The sequence below is a fragment of the Coffea arabica genome, chromosome 11c (genome assembly GCF_036785885.1).
Source record: "Coffea arabica cultivar ET-39 chromosome 11c, Coffea Arabica ET-39 HiFi, whole genome shotgun sequence".
In the NCBI taxonomy this organism is placed as follows: domain Eukaryota; kingdom Viridiplantae; phylum Streptophyta; class Magnoliopsida; order Gentianales; family Rubiaceae; genus Coffea; species Coffea arabica.
The window spans coordinates 4,089,250-4,106,834 of NC_092330.1; the positions used below are offsets into that span (position 1 = coordinate 4,089,250).

A 17,585-nucleotide genomic window follows, 5' to 3' on the forward strand; every position below is an offset into this window, starting at 1 on the left:
GCCTGCACACCGTTTGATGTCTTTGAGTCCCTATAAATTAAAAGGTGAATTACTTATGTTAGCCTTGTATTCATGGGTGCATACTATAAATTGTCCTAGCAGTATATATGTCAGTGCTTTGGGTTACATTTACACGTACCATACCTTTTTTTCCCTAACAGTAGCCTTATCGTTTAGGAACCTCCCCTACGCCGTGTTCTAGTACTAGCAACTGTTGTCAATCAGAGAGTGGCTCAAACGACCTAGAGGTGTGCTTGAAGTACTACCACAATCGTACTTCAGCGCAGGTTTTTCAAAGACAACCCTATTTGTTGTGTGGTTTTTAATGCCTTTCAATATTGCCATTAATGGTCCACTAATACTACTTTAATTGGAATTTACGTCTTAGATGGCCCGAGGCAAGACTAATAACAGTGGAGGTTCTAGTGCTATAGCCAAGTGGGAATACGAAATAGAGTGCTATTATGTTCAGCTGTTGCAGGAACACAAGGAAGTTGGCAACTTGTCTAAAAATAACATAAATGCCTGTGTGTTTGAGGATGTGTGGAATAGGCTGAACATGAGGTTTAGCCATAAGTCATACGATTATGAGCAAGTGAAAAGGAAGTACTACAGTTTCATGAGGGTTGCACGTCTATTCAAGCAAATTGGGGGCCAAACTGGCGTAGGGTGGAATGAAACATTAAAGTGCTTTGTTGCACCAGATTATGTTTGAAGATACTACGGCCAGGTTAGGGACTTCTACTTAGTCAATCTAATTATCTAATAGTCCTTACGATTGTCGCGTCCAAAAATGTCTTAATTTGTTTTATTCACATTCAAGCTAAGGCTGTTGCGTTTTTTGTGTAGGACAAAGACATAAGTCTTATCAAGAATCGGCCCAGTGACCATTACTGGAATTTGATTGAACTTTTTAAAGATATTGGCGCCCCTAGGAACTTATGGCCAGTCTTCGAATGACCCACCTCTAACTGGGGAAGAGGCCCGATCAAGGCAAATAAACCATTGTAGAAATGAAGGTAACTGTACAATGCAAACAGAGGGGTCTGCGCCAAGGACGGAAATGCCAGTTGATGTAGACGCTGAGAACTGCAAAACGGTCTCTGACGAGGAGCCACAACGCCGGGGTGCCCACAAGAATAAGCGTAAGAATAGTCGAGGTACCTCTTCTTTGCAAGAGGGTTCAAGGTCTTTGTTTGAGAAGAGAAAGCGTGATGAAATATATGATCGTGCTCACGAGGAGTTTGGCCTTGCAGCTAAGGCAAAGCATGAATACTACTCCAGTAAGTCTGGATCATATAATTCTCCTGACCCCAATTCTGAGTACTCCGCCGCCAACTGTGTACAATAAGTGGATAAATTGCAAACATTCCTTCTCCCCGACCAGGCCAATAAGGCATACACTTTCTTTAAGGAAGATGTGTGGAGGCAGATGTTTATAGCAATATCCGCTATCCAGAGGATTTCATGGATTAATAGCCTATAACATGATAGGTTGTTGATCTAACAAGTCATGTTATTCTCCCTAGGCCCGTTCTTCTACTTGAGAGCACTTAGTCAATTTTAACATAGGTTGTTGTACGCTTATGCAGAATGAATTTCGTGTTATATTAGGCAAGTAGTTGTACTTAGATGTTGTTCGAACTTGTACTTCATTGCTTTGTAGGGGAATACTGATGTTACTTTTTTAGTTTTCTCCGCTTTTTTGAACAGTTGCCTGTTTTTTTGGCATTGAGCTTTGTTTTATGAACTTGGTTTCCCTTTGCACCTTCTTTGTTCGTCCAAATATATCTTCTTTTTCTCTCTCTCGGCTGGATATCCTTCAACTCTTCAAACTCTTTGTATCCTTAACTAGAGACGATCTCGTTTGCAGGTAAAAGCCACAATGCAGAATGCCCTTGAACCACAACACTGTGATTCATCGTCAGAGGATGAAGAACTTGAGTTCTTAGCTTTGTTTGGTGTGAATGCACCTTTGAACCGACACTACCATGTAACTGGTATGGTTGGCGAAAAGCGAATTTGTCATGACTCTGCACAAACTAGAAAAGACTGGATCGATGAACTTAAAGCAGGACATCATGATAGAATGCTAAACGCCATGAGGATGGATGTTCCTTCTTTCTTAAAGTTATGTGAAATCTTACAAGCAGGGAATTTTATTAAACAAGATTATCGCAACAAGGGTTCAAGCTGAAGAGGCTATAGGCATGGCTTTACATTGTGTTAGCCATGATGAACGGCACCGCAATCTTGCCGAGAGGTTTCAACACTCCACTGAAACGATCCACAGGAATATTAAGGAGGCGTTGCAAGCTATTGTGCGTTTAGCCCTGATTCTGATAAGGCCGACGGACGAGACTGCTGTGCATCCCAAGATATACAACAACAACACCTTCTATCCATGGTTTAAGGTAAGCACATATAATCGTCCCATCATATTTTACCCGTTCTCTTGGCTACAATTTCAGTTGATAGGGATGCATTTGGTAATTGCCCGCTTTTAATACTACTATACACTTAACTCTGCTCAAACAATAGGACTGTGTTGGTGCTATTGACGGCACTTTGATTTCCGCCTCTACGCCATTGACTCGGCAACGTGCTTTTCGTAGTAGAAAGAGCGAAATTTCACAGAATGTACTAGCTGCTTGTGACCACGACATGCTCTTCACTTATATTTATGCTGGTGTTGAAGGAAGGGTACATGACGCTAGAGTTTTTCAGCATGCTGCCCCGTCCCCAGACTCTTCATTTCCAATGCCTACTGCAGGTTAAGTTAGCCTTCACAATTTGCTTGGTTTTACAAGTGTCAAACTGGTAATTACTCTTGATTGTGTAGGCTCTTGTGGGCTAATTAACAGGGTTTGCTTTCGTCTATGTCCTCAACTAGGTAAATACTATCTTATGGACTCGGCGTATAAGAATATGCCTGATTTTTTGGCCCCACATAAGGGCCACAGATACCAACGAGATCAGTTCAGCAGGGGAGCAGGAGGACCAAGAGGCAAGTATGAGCTTTTCAATCATCACCACTCGTAAGTTCGCAATGTCGTTGAGTGGACCTTCGGAGTGCTAAAGGCTAGATTCCCGATCTTGAAAGGGTTAATGCTAAACTATTTGATGGGTAGGCAAGTAGAATTGGTAATTGCCTGTTGTGTATTACATAACTTCATTAGTGATGAGCATCCACATGATGAATTGTTTGCAAGGGAATCCTGCGAAGATGAAGACTTAAATGCGGATCCTGATGCACAACCTCAGCAAATTGACTTATCTGCTGCGGCACAGCGCGATTAGAATGCTTTCCAGATGGCCATAACTGATCATATGTATGACCACCGGAATAGGAGACTGTAGTGCCGACCCAATATTTATTTCGTTGAAGGCTGTGGCTAAAATATGGTATAGTTGTGTTATTTTTGTTGTTACCCACAACAAATAGTTTGGCCAAAATATTGCGGATGATTTGGGCACAGGTGTTGGTGCTTATTGTACCTTGTATAGGCCTACTTCATATTTTATTATCAATGACTGTCTAAACATGTTTCAGCGGTAACAGCTGTTTTATGAACAACAGTTTATGAATGCCGGTGGTATTTTGCAAGATGTATATGTATTGTGCTCTATTGCTAAAACGTCTAGGATGGTTAAACGATATTTATTGTGTTTTCATCTTTTGCTTGGATACACAGGAATTGGAGTCACATATCTTTTATGTTTCTAGCCCAGCCGTATAATTTGTTTAGAGAAGCCACAGGTATATGTTTATATAACACAAAATTTCGATGGGCTATAAAGATAGTATTGTTCCAACCCTGGCGCCAATATTATCGCTTTGGGTTTGCGCCGGTCTTTTGCAGGTTTGTAAAAGATACCCTGTGAATTCACTTAAGACCAAGTGATTTTGTGGTATTTGATTTTCGCCGGTGCTTCTCTGCCGATCACCATTAAACTACCAAGTTGGCGTCCCAAGTTTTTATTCATGGGTTTTCCTTGGTGTTTCTCTGGTTTACAAAGGGCATTCAGATTCCCAGACGAACATCGGAGCCAGTAGTAGAGGTCCTTCATAGCGCCGGTGTTTTTGAACTAATTACTGGTCAGTATATTCGCAAGAGAACACTGGCGCCGATTTTCTCCGTGTTCAGTTGTGCCGGTGTTTCTCTAACAATTTGGGTCAGTCATATTCCCCAACGAACACCGGCACCGATGTTTGAGGGTCAGTTGCGCTGGTGTTTGTCTGGTTGGTAAGGCCTTTTTAGTGGTACTCTAACACATTTTGCAACAGAATAACACCGGTGATAAGATCCCAAAAGAACCGGTGCCGGTGTTTGGGCAATTGTCGCAGCTAATAGCAGTTCAATTGTTTGACCCCTTTTACGCCTCAACTCATAATAGCCCCAAGTTGAGGCGTCTAGACTCCTGCTCTTCTACCATCCAAATACCTACATCCACGGCAGACAAACAATGAACTCGGGAATTCTATGCTAGTTCGTATTCAAAAAAATGGAGAGGTGTGGTCCAACTTAACACTGCCGTGCATACGGACAATCAAAGAATTTGTAAAGTAGGACCAAAGCCTTGAAGATATTTCCCCCCATTCTGCAATTCATCTACTTATTCTTGGCTCCGCCGCTCTGCCTTCACCATCTCACACAGGGCTCGCTTCACTTCCAAACCCTACAACTCCGCCTCAGTGCTGCGCTGTACGAATACATCTGAGTCGTCAATCCTGCTCACCGGAGTACACGAGCAGCGCCGTAGTGCCACACTGGTCATCTCTAGTTCAGCACTGCCGAAGAACTGCTACTCTGTGGTTCATTGACGTGCCTCCACGCTTAGGTAAGTTCAAACATCCCTAAACAGGATTATCTAGAGTTGAATTTTTGTTATTTGTTTTAAATCAGTGCCATTAAGCTTTATATTCTTGCAAGGCCAGGGTTTTAATTGAAGTGAGAGGGACGAATTGAATCCCCAATTAGTTAACATAAGGAATTATTTGAATGCAATCATGTACTTCATTCAATTGGACTGAAGAATTAGTTATCAATCACCACTAGTTCAAGACATAAATTGAGAGGCCAACAAAGTTGCTGAACTTCATTCAGTTGGTCCTAAGCGTGAACTAATTAGTCTGATCAAACATTTGATAGGCAATAATGATGGCTGGCTTGGCTTTTCAATGTCTCAAATTGTGTTTGTGCTGCTATACATTGCTCTACTACGGAGTTTTTATGCTATCCCCACTATGTGTTTGATTATATGTTCTATGTCGGAATGTTGAATAAGAAAAATAGATTTTTCTTATGTGATCCGTTTCTACGGTCTAGCTATGTCTTGTTGACCTGTGTATGAGTAGATAGGGCCTCTTGTTGGTTAGATGATCAGCTTATTATGCCTATCTTGGAGCTAAAATAAGTGTCATTAAGGTACGACCCTTTGCATTTTTAATTTCCAATGAACAGAACTGAATTTGTTAGCAGTCCTCTCTACCCACGAGCCACAATTTACGGTAACATTGTATGGTTGTTCCATGTGATCTAAATATGCTTTCCATATCATCCTGACATTTTATTACACAACTGGGTTGAAGAGTAGAGTTAAGGGGAGTATGCTTCTGGTTTTGTAAATTGATTACATGCACTCTTTTAAACGCAAGTTGATTGATGGCACCCTACATAAAAAAGTGTACCTTCAATTTAAGGGCACAGGAGTAAAAGTCAAGATAGGTAGTATTACATGATTATAGGAAATTCGAGCAATCCCTGGCAGGGGTGAACAAATTGAGAGATTGGCAACGCCAAAACTGAGTAGTGCTAGTAGACAAACCAGAATGGGACAATATCACATACTACAGCCTCAGTCTGTCATACATTTCACAAGTCTACACTATCTGCCATATATTTCAGAAAATGTAAAATGGTTATAGCAATGTGTGCACTGTGAATTAAATTATGTTCTTATCAAGGGCAGATTTTGACTGCGTACAAGTTATCTAAGCCATTTATAATGTGTGTGGGGAACCCAATTTGATACCGACATTGCAAACTTGAATCAGGTAACAATGCCACCTAGGAGTAGAACTAGAGTCGTTCGTAAGAGGAGTGCGGACCGAAATAGTGATGCTAGCACCAGCCAAGTCCCCAACTTTGATGTTAGTAGGTTCAGTTGTGTTGAAAATCAAGATTGGTATGTCGTTCGTGCTAATAATACGGTTCTAGTTGAAGTGGACCTTGATCCTGCCTTTGATGGCCTATATCACTTTCGAGAAAAGTTTGCAACTATGGGGTGGGACTGTATGTTGAATTTACCTCGACGGTATTACCCGAATTTGGTGCGGCAATTCTATGCTAACATCTCGAACAAGGGAATTGTCAGTTCCATCGAACTAGAGAGTTATGTTAAAGGTGTACATATAGTTCTAACAAGACAATCTTTGTCTGAAATTTTGGGAAGTATGGACGAGGGTCCTGTGTTTGAACATGGAAAGTACATTGTCCGAGGGGATCCAACATGGCAATTCAAGATGACTCTCCCTAAGTATAGTACTAGCTTTAATGCTTTTAAAACCATAGCGGATCCTGTGACTGGGGATGTAAGAATGGAATCAGCACCTATTCCTACTAAGAGTCTTAGGTTGCGGCATAGTTTATTGGTATATTTGTTTAATCACAACATTCTTCCAGCTTCAAGCAGCAAGAATGAAGTTCCGGTAATGGATGTGTACTTCCTAAACAAATTAGAGGCTGGATTAGGCAATATATCAGGGATTCCGATATCCACAATCATACTCGACGCCATGTCAAGAACTGCAGTGTTTAAGGGGGCTAAGAAAGCACTACCCTATGCTAGGACCTTGACGCGTATCTTTGAGCACTTCGATGTAGATTTGACAGGTGAATCGTACAACACTGCATCAGCCATAGTGAACCAAGCCACAATCAATCGAATCGCCTATTGCCATGAACAGGAATTGGGAGAGGAAGAGCAACAAGATGAAGAGGAACACAGGCAAACTGGCACTGAAGCAGGCTCATCTCAAGCTACCAATTGCCCAACGATTCACGACCTGCTTCAAACAGTGATTAACGAGGTACGTGGAATGCGCGAAGTAGTTGATAGGTTGGATGGGAGAGTCAATGCTATCGAGGGTCGACTGTCTACCATTGAAGACAGATTGGAGGCATGGAGTAAAGGGCAAAACACTGTCCAAGTGATACGAAATCAACATGGAAATTAGGGGAGTTTATTCGAAACATTGAACTTATTTTGTAGCAGCAACTGATACAAGTCTTAGACAGTTGGCTTGTCAATTTATTTTACTGGTCATGGCCATGATGAACATGTTGCTTATGAGCTGCTGCCCATCTTACTTTGAATTATACACTTATCCATAATTCATTTTTTTTAGCCATGATGAACGGCTGTACAATGTGATGCTTTGGTTATTGTATAACGATTTCATATCCCAAATGTGGCTATTTTGACAGATCATTAGAGGCCCTTTTTTTCTTTAATGCAATGCACAAGGATTTCTGCATTTATTTCCAGTCATGAAATCACAGTGGGAATGTCCACTCGCGGTAGTTGACTGTTTGTGATTAGCTGTATGTTGTTTGACGGGCACTATCCCCAGCATTTCATTGCAACCTGGTATGCATTTCTCCTTGGCGTATAGAAAAGCCATATGCCTTCATACTGTAATTCCCATGGTGCCCGTTTAGCCAATAAGCATTGTCATTACAAGGTGATTAGCTATGTAACCAGCAATCTGCCACTTTGCACACCTTTCTTTTCATTTTGGTAACTGCAGCCTCTTTAGTAACATTAAAAAGGCTCAACTGCAGCTTTTAGTTCCTTGTCAAATAGCCATAAATATTTATAGGTCGCTCTGTAATGGTCGACAACATCTCCCGTTTGAAATCGTGTTTGCGAAACTCAAAAATCCCATTTTGTCAATTGGCTTTTAGTCCTGATCATTCACATCTCAATTTGGATGCTAATTTTTATTGAGGGGCCTCATAGCCTTCATCCCAGTACGTATGAAAGTTTATGTGCTTTGCCTTATTGTGGCTTGGCTGAGAAAGCGACCTCAGATATTACCAAATTGCATATGTAGGACTAGTACATTTTCGTTGGCCTTGTATCCCCATCAAAAATTCCACAATTGGTTGCCTAACTAACAATCAAAAAGGTTGGCGCCGTATTTTCCGGTGCAAAATACAGCAATCCAAACAACATATTTGAACAAGTGCAATCCAAACAAGTTTCCATATTTTCCGTCGAAAAACTACAGTGATTTTCCGTTAAAAATCGCAATCCAAACGCAACCTTACAACTTTCAAAACCTGTTTTGAGTTCCTGCACATCTTCCAGATAGTTGCAATGTTATATTCATAGTCATTGCTTCTATTTATCTGGTCTACTACTGATTTGCTATTAGAATGGACTATTATTTTAGTCCATTCTGCATGTTTAGCCATCAGTATTGCATTCCTGATTGCCAGAACTTCCTCTTTACTTGGTGCTCCCTTATACTGGTTGACTATCCCTTTTGCTCGCATAATCATTCCTTTTGGTCAAAGTCGCCAGCACTTGTTGGTGACCTTTGCTTCTTCTTCTTCTTCTTCTTTTTTTTTTAACTTGAGTTGGCCGAAAGGTCAACCCTTTCCTCTTCTCTTTTTTTTTTCTCGGCTGTGCAACAACGTCTCTTCTTTTTTTTTTTTTTTCCAATTTTTCAACAAACTTGGGTTAGATTCTATTCTATCCCCTAATTTAAAAAACTATTTTCATAAATCTGACCATGAATCTTCCAAAAATTTTCATGCAGGCATAAATATATCGCAATATGCATATATATAAAATCTCTAAAATAGTTCATAGAATTAATAAACTTAAAAGAAAAGCTTTAATGCGCGTTCGGGACTTACAGGTCTAGACGCTTAATTGCTTGCTTGTTTGACGGCGACATCTTCTTCTTCTCCTCTATTCCTAGTTGTTTCTTGCTCTAAGGGGAAGCAGACAAAGGAAATGTAGGAATGATGTTATTTTTCTCTCTATTGTTTTGATAAAATCCAAAACCCTAACAACTATGCACTAGTAGGTGATTTAGATAAGGGTTTTAGTTTATTATGAACTCTTATCCCATCTTATCTCCTTACTAACCCTAATTAATCCTCTACCCTATCCTACTAATAAGTTTTATTATTTTTTTACCCATAGTAATTTTCATTAATTCAGCAAAATAAAATAATAAAAAAATGAGCAAGGACGTGGGTTTTACTAGGGATGGCAATTTTCTACACGACCTGAAAACACGACACGAATCTAATACAAAATTAATGGGTTTGAGTTAAGGTTTCGCGGGTTCGGGTCAGAATCGGGTCGAACCCCAATGAATTCGAAAAGAAAACTGGTCGAATTCAGGTCAATCCGTGGGTAATCTGATATGACCCGATAACCTGTTTACGAATTAAAAATAATTTAATAAACATAAAAATTATTTTATCTAACTAAACTCAGTTTTTTTTTGCAAAGGCATTAATCACTTAATCCTAAATGAATTTATTTAACTTGTGTGAAGTTGAAATTATTATATTTGGACAAATAATGTATTATATTATTTTTTACTTTTATACTGTTTTAATTTATTTCATATTTGGTTTGGGATAAAACATTTTTTCGGTGTTTTAATTTATTTTAGATTTGGTTTGGGATTATTTATTTAAATTTTATTACTTGATTATGTAATTAGTCTTATGCGAAATTAGTTTTATTAGAAATGACAGTCATAAATTAATAAATTAAAATTAAGTTTCGGGTCATTTCGGATCGACCCGTCAACCTGAAATTTTCTGGTTCGGGTTAGGTATCCCGACTCTTTTTGAGTTGTCGAGTCAGGTTCGAGTAGGGCTGTCAACGGTCCAGATCTGGACCCGGACTCGGCTCGGATCCTCCAACATTTTTCGGGTACGGGTAGGTATATAGATCCGCGACTCGGACCCGGATCTGGAACCGTTTTATCTAATAAATTCACGGGTCGGATACGGAATATACCATTCCGGCCCATATAGGACCCGAACCCATTTTAATTATTTAATAATTAAAAAATATATACTTATCCATCTTTACTACTTTCATTCCCAAATTTTTCCAACCCCACTGCCGCACATCCCTTTTTCCCCTCACCCTTTTTTCTCTTTTGCTCTGCCTCTAGCCTCCCGCCTCTGCCAGTGACCAGTCCGCCGTGAAACACTGAAACCGGCGACGCTCTCAGCCCTCTGACTCTCTCCATCTTCAGCTCCAAAGAAGCCCAGCTCTTCCAGTCTCACTCTCTTCTCTTTTGCTCTCTCCATATCTGATGCTGGCGAGCTCTCTCCATCTCTGATGCCTGACGGTTGCAGCTCCAAAGAAGCCCAACTCTTCCAGCTCTTCCAGGCTTCTAGGAGCCCAACTTTCTTTCTCACAATCACAGGTATTTTTTTTTTAATTTTTCAATACCTGTGATTGTCTCAATAAATTAATTAGATTAATATGATACTTAACATGAAATGTAACTCAGAGTTTGTTGCTGTTAGTTTAAGGTAATTGAAATTAATTTGAAACTATCATCGTTGCTGCTGGAGTTCCTCAACTTTAATAGAAATTTTGAGGGCAGGAGATATCTACGTACTTAAAATCCGTGGACGGGTCAGTGACAAATTGCTAGGAGGGAAACTGAAAAGGGGAAATATTCATCTGCTGTATGTCCCTGCGTATTGGGAAACCCAGACATAATGCTAGATGTGTATAGATGTTTGTCTCTGCTGTATAAGGAGGAACCATAGCGTTTCTTTTTCTCTTTTTTTTGAGCCCAAGAACAATCCCGTTTGAGTTATCATTTTTCACGGCTCTCTACAACCTGTTATTTACTTTCTTCAATGTGTTTTTTTTTAAAATTTTTTGGGGGGTTTCCCAAAGTGTTTCTTCTGAGATTGATACAGGAGAAGATGTTCCCAAGGATGCTCCATTATTGTTTAGAAAATCCTTAGTCTTTCTTTACTGTAACGTTCGAGGCTGCTAGCCTATCCTCCAATAAGGAAATGTGCGCGTGTTCATGACTGTGGTAAACATGGGTTTAGAAGGACACCAGTTTTCCTTTTCTTAGAAGTAATTTTATACGCGGTCAATGTTCACAAATTTCCTGAAAATCTTCGCGAATATTTATGATTGCTAGTGATTGTGACTCTAACGCCCCTGATCAATATTGTCCCACAGTTAACCGTCTCATTGGGCCGTGGATTTTGTTCCTGGAGGTGGGGTTATCACAGTTGGTATCAGAGTCGACTCCCGACCCCGCTGTGCCAGCGAGGACGCTGGTAGGGATGGCAATGGGGACGGGTGCCCGCGGGGGTGTCTCGGGGCGGGGGTTGGGGCGGGGGGGAATTTTTTCCCCCCGCTTAGAAACGGGGCGGGGGAGTATACCCCCGCCCCATCCCCTGCCCCGCCACCCGCAAAAAAAAAAAATATATATAAATATATATATAATATGTAAGTTAATTAGTTATAAACTTATGATAATGATATTATTAGTTATATGTATTATATAATGTATATTAGTTTATGTAATATAATTGATATTATCAATTATATGAATAATTATACATGTCTACTAATAGAATTTATTAATTAGTTATACTAAATTTACTAATACATTTATACTAAATTTCTAATTACACTTAATAGAATAACATTTTTTTTTCAAAAAAAAGCACAAACACAATAATGAATTAGTGATTGCATTTGTACTAAAAGTGAAAACATGACTATTTTAGTTATATTTATTTCATCATATTGGATTGTATTCAAATAACTTCTGTTTGATTGTTTTTATGAGATTCAATTGTAAAATTACAATGAATAATAATTTGGTGATGTGTTGATAATTTAGTACTTGATTATTTATTAAAATTTAATAATAATAAAATTATATAATAAAATTTTATTAACCCCGCGGGTGCCGGGGAAGCGGGGCGGGGGCGGGGCGGGGCGGGGCGGGAGGAGCGGGAGGGGGGGACGGGGCCGGGGATGGGGGGAACTAATAGGCAACGGGGCGGGGGGCGGGGGACCCTTCCCCCGCCCCCCGCCCCAACCCCGCCCCGTTGCCATCCCTAGACGCTGGGTCCCCTAAGGAGGGTGGATTGTAACGATTCCACATCGACTAGAGAGGAAGTCGATTGTAACGATCCCACATCGGCTAGGGAGGAAATCCTGGGGCTGGTTTAATAGCCTGTAGTGGTCTCTCCCACCTGACCGAGGCCTTTTGGAGGGGTGCTGGGCCTCTTGACCTGCGGATTTGGGCTTTTCACTTGTTGTGGGCTATAACCCCACTTCCAGGAACAAAATTCACGTCCCAATGGGGCGGTTAACTATGGGACAGTATTGGTCAGGGGCGTTAGAGTTGGTATCAGAGCCGACTCCCGACCCCGGTGTGCCGGCGAGGACGCTGGGTCCCCTAGGAGGGGTGGATTGTAACGATCCCACATCGGCTAGGGAGGAAGTCCTGGGGCTGATTTAATAGCCTGTAGTGGTCTCTCCCACCTAACCGATGCCTTTTGGAGGGGTGCTGGGCCTCTTGACCTGCGGGCTTGGGCTCTTCACTTGTTGTGGCCTATAACCCCACCTCTAGGAACAAAACCCACGGCCCAATGGGGCGGTGAACTGTGGGACAATATTGGTCAGGGGCGGTTAACTGCTCCATTATTGTTTAGAAAATCCTTAGTCTTTCTTTATTGTAACGTTCAAGGCTGCTAGCCAATCCTCCAATAAGGAAATGTGCGCGTGTACATGACCGTGGTAAACATGAGTTTAGAAGGACACCAGTTTTCCTTCTCTTAGAAGTAATTTTTTACGCGGTCAATGTTCACAAATTTTCTGAAAATCCTCGCTAATATTTATGATTGCTAGTGATTGTGACCCCAAACGCTTTGGTCTCTTGGATTCGCCATTTTTGTCCAGCTATTGATAATTGGACTGGAATTTTCTACCAAAATTGGGAGTTGCATTTTTTTTCTTGGGGTAAATGAAAATTGCATGTGTTAACACCCAGCTATTGCCTTCTTCTTGCTTTTGTTATCTGTAAAAAAATAAAACGTATTGTTGCTGGGAGAAAAATGGGGCATAAAAGAACATGCAGTTGGACGGTATTGTTTGCCGGGTAGGCCCGACCCGGATCCGGGATCCGTCGGGTGCGGGTCTGATTGAAAGATAGGAGACCCGTCGGGTATTGGGGCCGAATCCGGAACTTATGCAGTATAACGGGTCTGGGTCCGGAATTATTAATTCCAGCCCGTTGACAGGCCTAGATTCGAGTCAACAGATTTTCTGTTATATCCGAGTCTTAACTCGACCCGCCAGCCCAATTTGGACCCGATTGTCATTTTACATAGGGCCCTATGAAGAATAGCGAATTAGATAGAAAAGCCAACATTTTTTTTCTTTCCTCCTATAAAACACTCCATTGTTGTTTCGCAAATTCTCTCACTTATTTAGCCTATTTTAGACTCCACAGGAGATAATGATGGTAGAGGAAGATGATGATTATGTTGAGTACATCCCAGTTGCAAAGAGGAGGGCATTAGAAGCCCAGAAAATATTGCAACAGAAAGGTAAATCTTCTACCCTGGAAGCAGAGGAAGCTGAAAAATTAAATCTTGTAGAAGCAAAGCCTAGTTTGCTAGTAAAGGCCTCACAGTTGAAAAAAGAACAACTTGAAATTAGCCCTACAGAACAAATGGTACAGTAGACCTCTTGCCATACTCCCGGATTCACCTTCCTTCTTACCTTTTCCTTGGTTCCTTTCCTGCATTTTCTGGATTTCTGCTTCTCCTCCTAGGAAGTATTCATCCATTAGTTGCCCTTTAACCTACAGGTTGGAACTTGTCCTGCTCACAGTCTCAGTTCTAACATTCATCTTCTGTAATTCCTCTCCTAAACCTATTCCCTTTGCTCCTCCTCCCTCCTTGGGGATTAGCTCTCCATTTTTAAAACCCCAGACAGCTTTATCCTTTGTATATCTGTTGTCTGACTGGTCTTTCTGTGGCGATCCCTTTCCCCTGCTTGCTCTCATCCACGGTCCATACTGGTTGTCTACCTTATTCTTTCCCACTCCCACCTCCACTTCGCGGCTCCTTTCACTGTGCCCCACTATCCCACATTTATAGCAAAAATCAGGGCACCTTTCATACCTGAAAGATAACCATTTAATAGTTCCATTTTCTTGGATCGTAGTTCCTCTCATCAAAGGCTTGGAGATGTCTGCTTCCACTGGGATTTTTAGGTGCCTTCCTTCCTTGCTTCCAGTTTGGGGAACTATCACTTCTCTTACTTCTTTGAAGACCTTCCCTATCTTTCGACCCACATCTTTTGATATCCAGTGCACAGGTAAATTCCAAACTTGGATCCATAGTGGTGCAGTTCTAAAAGCCCTGTCATCTTCCTCTATCCCTTCAGTCCATTTGTTTATCACCAGGATTTGATTATCCAAAATCCAAGGCCCGCCCCCTAAGATCCTTTCCCGTTCATTTTCAGATGGTAAGAAAAATTGAAAATGGTTGAGACCAAGTTCAACAATCTTCAGTTCCTTTGGGTACCCCCAAGCAGTGTTAACAAAATTTTTTACTCCCACAAAATTAGCCACTTTTTCCCCAACTATTTTCCCTTCCAAGCTTGCCTGACATTCTCTTATTGCAGTATTCACATCTCCAAGATCCAAAGCTGCTCCACCTAACTCCTCCTCAGACAGGGCAAACTTTCTTAATATGTCTGACAGCTCTTCCACCATCGCATTCAGAGGAAATACTTAAGGATTGTCACACTGATATCCTAACTAAACTAAACAGCAACCCAAAGCTTAACAGAGAAGAAAAGGAAAAGAAAGAAAAATTCCCAAAGAAGCTGCTTGTAGGAAGCTAAAAACTAATATACCTGAATTAATGCACTTTCTTAGTCTGCAAGGAACTGTAGTAAATTGGATTTAAAGGTACCTGTCTCATGCATTAACTGGTGGCCTGGATACTCAACTAGGTGGAAGTGATCCACCTCTTTGTTCCACTACTAGGAGTGAACTTGTCTGCATTTCTTCTCGTAACTTTTGGTGTTCCTTACTTTAATGCGTATTTATTTCTGGTTTAGCTATGATGCCTCCTTTTCGCTTGCCTGAATTGGTTTTAACTTTCAGTGAGAAAACAAAGGTTTAATATCTCTAAGAATCCCTCCTTGTTAGCAGATTAGATACTTTTCCTAGCAAATGCCTAGTTCAAACACAAATTTTTGGAGCCAATCTCTAGATTTTTGAAAGATTGAACTCTCATATAGGACCATATAGGACCCGAACCCCTTTTAATTATTTAATAATTAAAAAATATAAACTTATCCATCTTTATTACTTTCATTCCTAAATTTTTCCAACCCCACCGCCGCACATCCCTTTTTCCCCTCACCCTCTTTTCGTTTTTCCTCTGCCTCCAGCCTCCCGCCTTCGCCAGTGACCAGTCCGCCGTGAAACACTGAAACTGGGGACGCTCTCAGCTCTCTGACTCTCTCTATCTCCAGTTCCAAAGAAGCCCAGCTCTTCCAGTCTCACTCTTTTCTCTTTTGCTCTCTCCATATCTGATGCCGGTGAGCTCTCTCCATCTCTGATGGCTGACGGTTGCAGCTCCAAAGAAGCCCAACTCTTCCAGCTCTTCCAGGCTTCTAGCAGCCCAGCTTTCTTTCTCACAATCACAGGTATTTTTTTTTATTTTTCATTACCTGTGATTGTCTCAATAAATTAATTAGATTAATATAATACTTAACATGAAATGTAACTCAGAGTCTGCTGCTGTTAGTTTAAGGTAATTGAAATCAATTTGAAACTATCATCGTTGCTGCTGGAGTTCCTCAACTTTAATAGAAATTTTGAGGGCAGGAGATATCTACGTACTTAAAATCCGTGGACGGGTCAGTGACAAATTGCTAGGAGGGAAATTGAAAAGGGGAAATATTCATCTGCTGTATGTCCCTGCGTATTGGGAAACCCAGACATAATGCTAGATGTGTATAGATGTTTGTCTCTGCTGTATAAGGAGGAACCATAGCGTTTCTTTTTCTTTTTCTTTTTTTTTTGGGCCCAAGAACGATCCCGTTTGAGTTATCATTTTTCAAGGCTCTCTACAACCTGTTATTTACTTTATTCAATGTGTTTTTTTTTTTTAAATTTTTTGGGGGGTTTCCCAAAGTGTTTCTTCTGAGATTGATATAGGAGAAGGTGTTCCCAAGGATGCTCCATTATTGTTTAGAAAATCCTTAATCTTTCTTTATTGTAACGTTCGAGACTGCTAGCCTATTCTCCAATAAGGAAATGTGCGCGTGTACATGACTATGGTAAACATGGGTTTGGAAGGACACCAGTTTTTCTTCTCTTAGAAGTAATTTTATACGCGGTCAATGTTCACAAATTTCCTGAAAATCTTCGCGAATATTTATGATTGCTAGTGATTGTGACTCTAACGCCCCTAACCAATATTGTCCCACAGTTAACCGCCCCATTGGGCAGTGGTTTTGTTCCTGGAGGTGGGATTATCACAGTTGGTATCAAAGCCGACTCCCGACCCTGGTGTGCCAGCGAGGATGCTGGGTCCCCTAAGGGCGGGTGGATTGTAACGATCCCACATCGGCTAGGGAGGAAGTCCTGGGGCTGATTTAATAGCCTGTAGTGGTCTCTCCCACCTGACCGAGGCCTTTTGGAGGGGTGCTGGGTCTCTTGACCTGCGGGTTTGGGCTCTTCACTTGTTGTGGGCTATAACCCCACCTCCAAGAACAAAACCCACGATCCAATGGGACGGTTAACTGTGAAACAATATTGGTCAGGGGCGGTTAACTGCTCCATTATTGTTTAGAAAATCCTTAGTCTTTCTTTATTGTAACGTTCGAGGCTGCTAGCCTATCCTCCAATAAGGAAATGTGCGCGTGTACATGACTGTGGTAAACATGGGTTTGGAAGGACACCAATTTTTCTTCTCTTAGAAGTAATTTTATACGAGGTCAATGTTCACAAATTTTCTGAAAATCTTCGCGAATATTTATGATTGGTAGTGATTGTCACCCCAAACGCTTTGGTCTCTTGGATTCGCCATTTTTGTCCAGCTATTGATAGTTGGAGTAGAATTTTCTACCAAAATTCGGAGTTGCATTTTTTTTCTTGGGGTAAATGAAAATTGTATGTGTTACCACCCAGCTATTGCCATCTTCTTGCTTTTGTTATCTGTAAAAAAAAAAGTATTATTCCTGGGAGAAAAATGGGGCATAAAAGAACATGCAGTTGGACGGTATTGTTTGCCGGGTAGTCCCGACTCGGATCCGGGACCCGTCGGGTGCGGGTCTGATAGAAAGATAGGAGACCCGTCGGGTATTCGAGCCGAATCCGGAACTTATGCAGTATAACGGGTCTGGGTCCGGAATTATTAATTCCAACCCGTTGACAGGCCTAGATTCGAGTCAACAGATTTTATGTTATATCCGAGTTTTAACTCGACCCACCAGCCCAATTTGGACCCGATTGCCATTTT

General features: G+C 41.1%; 1 protein-coding gene and 1 long non-coding RNA gene across 2 annotated transcripts; both read left to right on the plus strand.

The window, feature by feature from the left end:
• Positions 1–2,210: 2,210 nt before the first annotated feature.
• On the plus strand, positions 2,211–3,300 carry LOC140016427 (uncharacterized). Its single transcript, XM_072069941.1, has 4 exons — positions 2,211–2,414; positions 2,542–2,773; positions 2,894–3,038; positions 3,132–3,300. The coding sequence occupies exons 1-4, from the start codon at positions 2,211–2,213 to the stop codon at positions 3,298–3,300; spliced, it is 750 nt and encodes a 249-aa protein (XP_071926042.1).
• Positions 3,301–10,213: 6,913 nt separating this feature from the next.
• LOC140016866 (uncharacterized) lies at positions 10,214–13,631 on the plus strand. The gene is made up of 2 exons (XR_011823110.1): positions 10,214–10,474; positions 13,541–13,631. It is a non-coding gene; the product is annotated as an uncharacterized lncRNA (long non-coding RNA).
• The last annotated feature ends 3,954 nt before the right edge of the window (positions 13,632–17,585 follow it).